At 41.7% G+C, this 10472-nt stretch overlaps 1 protein-coding gene across 1 annotated transcript; it reads left to right on the top strand.

The window, feature by feature from the left end:
• Window positions 1–673: 673 nt before the first annotated feature.
• LOC117695139 (cancer/testis antigen 55-like) lies at window positions 674–6168 on the top strand. Its single transcript, XM_034486006.2, has 5 exons — window positions 674–975; window positions 1874–2058; window positions 4440–4584; window positions 5218–5330; window positions 5895–6168. Exons 1-5 carry the CDS (start codon window positions 942–944, stop codon window positions 6087–6089), a joined length of 672 nt encoding a protein of 223 aa, XP_034341897.2. The 5' UTR covers window positions 674–941; the 3' UTR covers window positions 6090–6168.
• The last annotated feature ends 4304 nt before the right edge of the window (window positions 6169–10472 follow it).

The following is a 10472-nucleotide window of genomic DNA, read 5'->3' as shown; positions in this document are numbered from 1 at the left end:
AGTGCTTTTTAAAATTATTTCATATGTACAGATAGGTTTTTATGTTTTTTGTGGTTTTTTGTTGTGTTTGGTCTCACTGTGAGGTTTTGGCTGGCGTAGAAGTGAGAATGCAGAGGAGCTGAGCCTCAAACGCACAGAAACCTCTTTCTCCTGTCTCCAGAGAGCTGGCATTAACAGCATTGACAGCATTGGCCATCATTTCCAGCTTGTATATGTGTATTTTGCTTGTAGATGTGGGGACTACTTGAATTCCTGGTGTGGGATGGGCCAGGAGAGTGTGTTGGAACAAATATAACTGAAAATTTTCACAGTTGTGAGCTACCTTGTGGGTGCTGGGAACAGAACACGGGCCTCCACTAAAGGCAACAAGTGCCTTAACTAGCCAGCCTCCTGGCTAGTACTTATATCTGTCACCAAGCATGATTTTTACTGGGCTGAGCAGGTATGAGAGTTCCTTCCACACCTCCTACAACAAACTCTCGACCCTCTCATGAAAATGTAGAAAACAGCTAGAGCCCTTAAAAGCACACTGAGTATGCAAGGATGCAACTGCAAGCAGCTTTTCCAGAGGCCTTCCTGTTGGTGTATTCACAATGGGTGGGTGGGACCAAATGTCCATAGCCAATGACATAAGCAGTGACGTACACATACCATTGTCTCTCATTGGCTAGGCAGTGGAAAGAGGTGGGATCTCCCCAGACAGAGCTTTATAAGGGAAGCTGGCAGCAGCCAGGGAGGTATCCTGTCCCTGGCTCTCCTGGGAACCTCCATTTAGCCGTTTACTATCATCTCACAGAGGCTGGGAAACTCTCATCTTAAGGGTCAGACAGAGGAAGAGTACTGAGTCATCTGAAAGCCGTGGTCACTGCTCAGGTTGGTGGCAATCCCAACATTGTACAACTTGTACCACCTTGTACAGTGGATGCTTTCATGGGAAGAACATGTCTGAAGAAACATCGCAAGAACATCATATAGGTAATCTGGGAACACCCACCCTTCCCGCCCTTCAATCCCCACCCAAGGAGACTCCTCAGAAAGGCTTTCCTCCACCTTAAGTTGCGGTGGGGCACAAAGAGCCGAGAGGGACCTGCTGCCATCCTGAGTGGCCACTGAGCAAGAGGATGTTCCTGAGTTTCCATGTAAGGCCAGTAATGAACTGTGCCCCAAGCTCCTGTGGTATGCCAAAGCAGGAGGGTGTTTGGACCAACTCACAGAACACGTGACACAAGTCTTTGTGGGCTGTAATGTCCCTGCCTTCGCATCTTGCCCTTGAAAGATGTCTTTGGCTATCCCCCAGAGAAAGGGAACATCGCACTTTGAGAGGGAATTCAGCCTTGTTTTCCATGAACACATGTATCTGAAGCCAGGAGGCAGGGTTGTAAGGAAGGCACTGTACAGGAAGGTGACCAATTGTCCCAGCATGGTACAGGAGGCAGATCCCCAAACAGTACTTACCCATAAGATTTATGAAGAGCAAAAGGAAATTTGGCGACGTGTCCTTACATCTGCACATATCTTTTAATGCTTTGTCAGAAGGGATGTTGGAGAATGTAGAGCTATGGCTATGCATTTGCTGTTGCTGTTGAGTCAGGCATATACTAGTAACAGTGGGAGTTTAAAGGGGCTTCCTGAGCAGGTAGATGAACGTAGCACTTGTGTTCCCACTGGAAAAGGTCAGCCACAGCTGAAATAGATGCCATGGAGGTGCCATTCGTGAGTCACAACCTTAGGATGCAGTGATGGCTGTTGTCTTATGGTCAGAGGAGTGATGCTATGTGCTCATATCTACAAGGGTGTTCAAAAACGAACTTGTCTATAGTGGGTGCTTGCATTTGACATGAACCCGTGTGACCTTTGTTTACTTGTGTTGTAGATAACTCCAAATTCAAGTCTATTCAGGGAGTTGTGACCTCTCTGTGTAATGACTATGGCTGGATTAATGAAACCATCTTCTTCAATACCGATGTAATCAGTGACAATGTGCTTCTGAACATAGGGACAAATGTCCTTGCACTTGTGGAAAAAAAACCAAGAAATCATATCTTCAAAGCAATCAAGGTATGGCTGAGTTTATCCAGAGTCTCTTACTGTACTGCTTACTGTTTTCTTGCTGTTATAAAACATGATCAGAGCAACTTCAGGAAGAGCATTTATTTGGGCTTATGGTTCTAGAAAAGCAAGAGGCCATCATGGCCATGAGGCATAGGAGAAAGCAGCAGGTATGGTGACTGAAACAGGTAGCTGAGTGCTCACCTCTTCAAATACAGTCACAAAGCAAATAGGCAGGATTAGAAATGCTGGTAATCTCTAAAATTTCCATTTCTTTCCAGCAAACTCCCACCTTCTAAACCTCTCCTAACAGTGTCCCCAACTGGGGACCAAGTGTTCAAATATCTGAGCTCATTACAGAAGCCATCATTCAAACCACTACATTGGGTGAGCATGGTGGTATATTGCATTAGTTCCAGCACTCTGGAGTCAGAAGCAGAGAAATTTCTATGAGTTCAAGGCCAGCCTGATCTGCAGAGTTCCAAGCCAGCCCCAGTTACATGGTGAAAACCCATTTTTTAAAAAAGATTCAGTCAATGTTGCTATATGGTCAAAGTTGACATTCCACTTCTCTGAGATTAGTGGGTTTGATTTTCTAATATTTCAATGCAGTGATGCTTCTTTGCTTTCTAAATATTTTTTCTTCTCTTAGTATTTCAACAACATGTAAATGACGGTTCTTTATAATCCTGTAACTTCTATCATATACTAAGCAGCTATTTTCTATTCAACATCCAACTAGCAGAATCAGCAGGACAGTATGTTTTATACACTTTTCTACGGCAGTTAAAGAACACTTTCTTGCTTACTTTAATTTTTAGATGTTTTTATTTATGTGTATGAGTATTTTGCCTACATGTATGTATATCTGTGATCAGCATGCTTACCTGGTGGTAGAAGAGGTTGTGAGCCTCCAAGTAGGTGCTGTGAATTTAAACCGGATCCCTTGCAGGAACACCAAGTGCTCTTAAACCCTGAGCTAACTCTTCATCCCCAACTAAAGTACATTTAACATAAATCAAATTTTTAAATACTACTATAAATTTTGGATGACTTACAGATGTAAGTCTCACTTCAGTTCAACTATTTATATATTGATGGCTATTGTCAAGTTATTCTTAGTTATGCTTTTCCAATTGAGAGTCTCAATAGAAGGCCACAGAAGATCCCTTTGCCAGTATTAATCAGATACATTATTACTATAACTATTATTATCATTATAAAATCATGGTAAAATTGAAAACAGAGAAGCAGAGTCCTAATGTTATTTTAATTTTTGTAACATCGCAATGATAGTTATAATTTTCACTTCTTGTTTTTCTCGTCCAAGAGATTCACTATAGATTTTTCCATAATCACAAAAATATATTTACTAGAAAAATATGTATTTATTCTCTTATGTTTTCTTTACAATCCTGGGTTTTTGTTTTCCACATATTTTTAAAATATCAGTTCTGTCATAAGTGCACTTTGTCAGGAACATAGGCAAACTTTGATGCTTTCTCACAATGTCAGAAATTGTCAAATAATAATAAAGTGATAAAATGTAGTGATCTCAACGGTGGCATTTTGCCAGAAAATCATCTTTCTCTGGCAATCTGGACACAATTACAAAGGTTTTTTTCTTCAGTCTTAAACACTATTCCTATTTCTCATATAACACATCACAATCAATATGTAAATGAACAAAACTTACAGGTTACATATTGCATGAAAAAGGTTAAAGAGGTCGAAGGAGATTTTAGGGAGCTTTCAGAAATGAGATGTAAATAGAGTCTTTATTGATAAGATTAGAACCTGAAACAGACTGTAGTGAAGGAACTGCTTCTGTAAAGTCAGGTGTTGTGGATCAGTGAATTTTCATCAAAGAAACAGTTCTATGTAGATATGCAGAGCAATAGAGTGGGACTTTCTCCCGGGTCAAGTATGGGTGGACTGTTTGAATGAGGGCCACAGGGGTAATCTGCAGGACTGGAAAAAGCAGGTAAGTAGACTTATCAACAACAAGGAATGAGCTCAGCTGAAGAGCCAGGGTCATTCTTTGCTTGTCCCTGTCAATCCATGACTAATCCATCAAGTGTCAGAAAATAGGTCACTAAGGGCCATTGCTATCAAAGTGATAAGTGCACACCTCTTTATGAGGTTAAAATGAGGGAGTTGCACCTTTACTGGGTCTGGTGTGTCTGACAAGTTCTTAGGCCTGGTTTTCCTGATTATTATTTAAAAACTTCTCCAAAACTCATAGTTTCCATTCACTTCAGTACAGGTATAACAGCACCCCTCCTATGCCCAGGAGTAAATGCTGTTGTTCTGATGGGGAATCCTTGGTAAGGGGACAATCTCCTGCATGAAATTTTTATTCCACTTGCACTCACTGCCTCCTCTTATAGGTGAAAGCTATGAATAATCTTCCTGAGGGCAGTGAGCCATCAAAACTTGGCAGAAGGCTTTGTATCAAATGTGTCACCTCCATAACTGAAGACAACATCTATATCAGCAAGGACACGTTTTTCCCGTTATGCATGTTTTCTGGAGGTAGGAGTTACAGCTTTCAAAACATAGAACAAGAAATATAAGTATTGGGCTTGAGGGTCCTTGAAACTGAAAGTAGGGTACAATACAGGGGGAAAGGGTAGTATTTTAAATATTGCCTAGAGCTCCTGTCCCCTGTGATGACCATCACCATGTGGCCATGTGGTTGTTTTGATTCAATTGATTTTGTTTGCCAAGTAGCTTTTTAACTTTGGTTTTCCACATAGGGTTCCTCAAAGTTACCAGAAACTCATACATATCTGAGAATTGTGCATGGGATTAGGAAACCCAGCCACTAAGCTTCTGGGTCCTGAGATTCTAGTCTTTGTGACACTGTCCCAGGATACATTCAAAATTGAATCATTGACAGCATTACATAACTATAAGCGATTTATCTTAAAATATTTGCATCACATGTCTTTCTTGATGCCTGGGGAACACATCAGTGTAAAGAATCAGTGATTACATAGCTTTCTGCTTTCCTTGCTATAGGAAGATATTTAAGAGGTCTAAGTGTTTGGAAAATTAGTTTACGTGCAGGAAATGTTAGTCAGCATATGGCAGTGAGTTAGGCCCAATAAATGTCCTGTGACCTGACTGTATTAATACATAATCTCACTTCAATGGCTGTTTTAGGATTCAGGCCATTCAATGGAGATTTGCTGCTGGTTGAGTATTCCATGAACCCGGGCACTTCAAACATGAATATCCACTCTGCAAGCCCCCTCAACTCTCAGAATATGGAAGAGGTAATTGACCTTGATGTTGTCTTGTCATGGGTAGGCAGCTGCCTCTCCTCCTTACTCACTGTTCCCTTTCCTGACCAAGGTGTTGTGTGGTATGTTTGGCAGTATAACTTCTGCCAGAGTGGACACATTTGTTTACTGATTGAAAAGGAAATAAGCAGAGAATAATATAGTGTTTGCTGTGTGTGTGTATGTGTGTGTGTGTGCATTTGTGTGTGTGTGTGTGCATTTGTGTGTGTGTCTGTGTATGCTTAATTCCTAAGTTGTGTGTTTTCCTTGATGTTATGCTGTTCTGTGGACAACAGTAAGAAAATTGTCTTGGCTGTGAGAAAATTGTGGAGAAACTTTGAGTGCACTAGGTTTGAGGTGTGGCAACCTACTGATGAAGGTGGGTCAGACCTTGGTTAGGACAGTCTGAGAATGAGTTGTAGAGACAGGGAAGTAGAGTGTGAGGATATGATGGGGTGGGGGACCTGCTGATTGGATCTGGGTTTCTGGGGATGTGGAGGGCCATCTGTGTTGGGTTACATCCTTCCCTAGACTCATTGTCATCGTTTCTCATCATAGGTCTGTGTTACTTGCATTGATGGAAGAAATGGCGTGGTAGAAGCCACCATGTTTTTCACCCTCGACTCTCTCCATACTCTCCCTGGATATACACTGGGTTTGTACGACATTGTGAACACTACTGTGGTAGACAGCATCCAATCCCACTACACTTGCAGAGTGGTGTCTATGACTCCAGTGAATTCACTGTATTAACCGATCCCTCTGGATCACTGTCAGTGTTAATACTGGACTCTAATGCCTGGTTAAATAAAGTAGTATGGATGAACAAAGTAAATATGTTTGAAGTCAAGAATTTTTCTTTTGAGCACTCTTTTTGTTTTGCTGCTGTTGGTGGTGGTAATAATAAAATGGATTTATTTTTGGAAGATGACCTATGAATTCAAAAATGTGCCCAATTGGGTTTTGAATATAGAACAAAGAACACGCATCTCGGTCAAATTCACCATTGTCCATATGCAAGAGTATATATATTCTCTGCTGCCAGTGGAACCTCTTTTGTATGTTAGCAGTGACTTCCATATTAATGAGTGTTGAGTTGACTCTTTGTCCTGTCCAGCCGGACATTAAACAGGGGTCCGGGGAGATCACCTGAAAGAGAGCTGGGGGGAAGGGGGTAGCAGGCAAAGATGCAAAGAATGGTGACCTGTCTATAGGCTGATCAGATCGCAATTTTTACTTTTTCACACAGGTTATATACACAAAAAGGCAGGATGTGGGGAAGGGTATGACACAGAAATGTAGATGTTCAGTGGGAGTACAGATATCTTCCAGAACAAGGTTATCTGCTGGGTGAAGGTTCAGGGAACAGTCCACTGTGAGTCTGCCTATGATTCACTTGTCCTAATCTAAGTTGGTACTATCTACCAAGGTCGCCTATCTACAAGGTCTATGTCTAGAGCCTGGCAGCTATCTACCAAAGCTGTTTGTTTACAATAGCTTCTAGCCATCTGTTCTAGTGTTTTTCCACAGAGACCGAGACTTTGTGCTAGCAGGCATGTGGGTTAGGCCTGCCACTGTCTTCAGGCCTATGGCTGATTCCAGGCCTTCAGTGTATAGACAGAGATGCCCATGACAACTCTTTTTACATGAGCCAGCAGTTAAGGTAGTTCTTGGTAAATATCAGGGGCAGATTTTTAAAGACCTTAGTAAGCAAATTCATTGAATATTAGTATTGCTTTGCTATAATTTCAACAGTAGGGATTGAGTTGCTCAACATTTTATTAGTAACTCATTTGTTCACTTAAATGAGAATGTTAGCGTGTGTTAAAATCTGTTCTGTGGATGAATTTTTGTTATAGGAGTAATGAATCTGGCAGAAACATTACAACCTGTTGCTTGAAGTTCATATTGTTTTTTCTATGGTAAAAGGTATCAGAATGTCTCAGATTTGTACTCCATTAAATTTATTCCTTCTCTTGATGAAAGATAAATGCATCCTTGGATCAGTGGTCCTCGAGAGCTTAAATATCACTGGGAAGTCGTTTTGTCTTCAACTCTGGTGTACTGTCTTTAGTTTGAGCATATTTCCTGACAAACAGAAAACAGTAGACTTCTTAAGTCTACTCTACCCTGTCCACCAGACAATTGTTCCTGCTCTGCCTGATAATGATGGGAGATTCCAGAAGTCTGTTGAGTTTGAACTTTGTCTTAGTGATTATTTCCACAAATTCTTTAAATCTTTCTATTATATTTAAATTAATCCAGTTGTGTCACACATGTGCATGAATGCACACAGACACACCACTTGTCACAGTGCTCATGTGCAGGTCTAAGGACAATCTCTGAGAATCTGTTTCCCACACTGTATGGGTCCTAGCAACTGATTTCAGGTCATCAGGCTTGATCAAAAGCATCCTTACAAACCTTCTCAACCTTAGTTTGTGTCTACCTAGACACACCCCCCTCCCCAACCCCCAGTAGCCACATCTGCCAAAGCAAACTTTTGCGGATTCTCTGGGACTCTAACCCTGGCACAGACATATTAATCAAACAAATTGATGTTTGTGCAAGTTTAAATATAAAAGTAAAATAACTAAGAGGAAATGTAAATGAAAAATAACTACCATGTATTGTCTGGAAGATACTGCCGAGGTTTGCAAGAAAACAGATGTTGCAAGGCTGCCTAAAATTTATTGCTGACGTGTTCCCTAAAGCACTGAACTAGTGTGGCTTTCTTCTTTAAAAACACTATACCTTTGAGCTTGGGCACTAAGAGACATTTCAGAGGCATGGACCTACTCTTGGCTATTAATAAAAGGAATGAAATACTTTTGCCTGGTTTAATCAGCATAGTTGTCAAAAACTGGATTGTTTTCACTTGAAGCCCCCAACAAGACCCCCATGAAGACCTCTTCATGGTCCAGGGGACTGACCCTCACTCCATGCCTTCCATCCCTAGCCAGGAAGAGGTTGCAGAGATGGTGCTACCTGCAAATGTTCCAGGATCCCCACTTGTCTCATGAGTCTGGTGAGGTCTGGAATAGCTGCTGTTTTCCCAGAAAATAAAACATACTGAGTCCTGCTAAGATTCCCAGGAGGCAAGTCTATATACAGAATTCAGTTCTGGTTCTGGTTAAAGATTATCAGGCCCACTTGGGGATCCTTTAATTTGGGAAGAAAAACTTCCAGGGGAAGCTTTTCCCTAGTCCTTTGGCACTTAGTAGGGACACCAATAGTGAGGACATGGTCTTCTGGTTGGGTTTCTCATGGCATAGCTGGTTTTACTTTTGCTCAAAAGAATGGCTGGCCAACTATGTGTGTGAGTGATTGGATGCAAGCAGAGCAAGTTTGGCCTTAGCAGTTAATTGATTTCAATGCTGATAGTTCTGTTTTTCCTCCCTACACAGACCCTTTTCTGTTGTTGGTACCTAGGACAGGGGACCTGGGTTGCAATCTGCACTCCCTTGATTGAGATTCTGCCAATTTCTCCAGATTCTGCCACTAGGTGGTACTACTGTTGTTTAAAGCTTGTTTTCTCTTTTTGTCTGCAACAAAGAAACTCTCCTTTCCTTGCCAGGACCAGAAATTTATAGTATGTGTGAGCATGCACACGCCTACAAACACAAACACACACACACACACACACACACACACAGTCACACACACACACACACACACACACACACACACACACACACACACACACACAGAGGGGAGGGCAGACAGACAGACAGACAGACAGACAGAAACAGAGAAAGTATCCTTTTCTTGTCAGGACTTGAATTTACAGTACACACAGTTTTCTCCTAACATTGTAACCACCAATTCCAAACTCTTACCCTCTAAGGGTCCAAAGAGGCCATGATTTGCAGAAGAATGACCCCCTGGACTCAAATAGTACATAAACACAAAGAGTGTTTTATTCTGCAGAAGTCCAGCATGCTGTGCTCTCCCATTACCAAGATAGAGAGGCCCTGACATGACCAATTTAAAGCACCTTAGTGGAATACTGGGGTAGGTGGGCTTTGTCTTACTCTGTCTCTACGCATTCCAGAACAGTTACCTGGAGCACTTGGGCTGGAAATTATTGCTGAGAAATCCCAGGGTGGGACCTACTACTTCCTGGGACAGGGGGCAATGACTTAGAGGGTGTTGCTCTTTCCTGATCTATGTTCCTTTTTCTACTTGTGATCTGTCTATCTCTTGGACCCCTTTTTCTGATAAGCCCTTATAGACAACCCTCCTCCTGTCCTGTCATCTATCTTCTGTCCTTGTGGATACACCTGGGATGGTTCCCAGAAGCTCCTTTTGACTATTTACTTCAGAGGAAAGGGCTCACACTGAAGCAGAGGCAAGGACGGCTTTGGGTTTGTTTTTTTTTTTGTTTGTTTGTTTTTTTTTTTTTTTTTTTGCTTTATCAGTTGTTATGGATGCTGAAAAGCTATTAGCCTTTGAGGCAACTTTCCCATCTAAGCCTCCTGATATGACCCCAATATGTGTGCTAGTTCCCAGACCCTGGACACTTTTCGCTGGTACACTGTGACTGGAATTCATAATGTAGCTCGAAGATGCAAAAATTTGTCTAAGACCACTAAGGTTCTTCAGAGCTTCTGAGAGTTTCCTAGGGCACTGCTCAAGTAGTTATAGGAAGCTTCCCAAATTTGCACCCTTTTGATCCACTGGATCCAGAAAATGCTAGGGCACTAACTGGCTTTTATTCCACAATCATCTCTGGATATATATAGAAAAGCTCCAAAAACTAGAAGGTTTTGCAGGGATGAATAGCTCCCAACTTATCAAAAGAGAACACAAGTTTGCTTGTTTTTTTTTCCAATAACCAAGACACTAAAAACAAAAACAAGCTGCCTCCTCAGTGCAGTCTAGTTTCCTTCTTTGCCCTCTGAACTCAAGCCTGCATTCCAATTGCTGTCTCCTGACCATCTTTTGCTGTTTGGTGTCCAATCATGGAGTCCTGGGGAGGGTCACACATGTATCTAAGCTTCCATTGTCCATACTCACCTTCTGCTTAGGGATAGAATGGGATTGGTACTTACATTAAATCACAAGAAATGCATTTTTCGACCTGGATGTCTCTGAGTTTCTAGACGAAAGCTAAGACTGACACTAGTCACAGTA

This window comes from Arvicanthis niloticus, chromosome X (assembly GCF_011762505.2).
Source record: "Arvicanthis niloticus isolate mArvNil1 chromosome X, mArvNil1.pat.X, whole genome shotgun sequence".
NCBI lineage: Eukaryota > Metazoa > Chordata > Mammalia > Rodentia > Muridae > Arvicanthis > Arvicanthis niloticus.
Note: the sequence above shows the minus strand (reverse complement) of the source record. Positions and strands in the feature narration are given on the sequence as shown.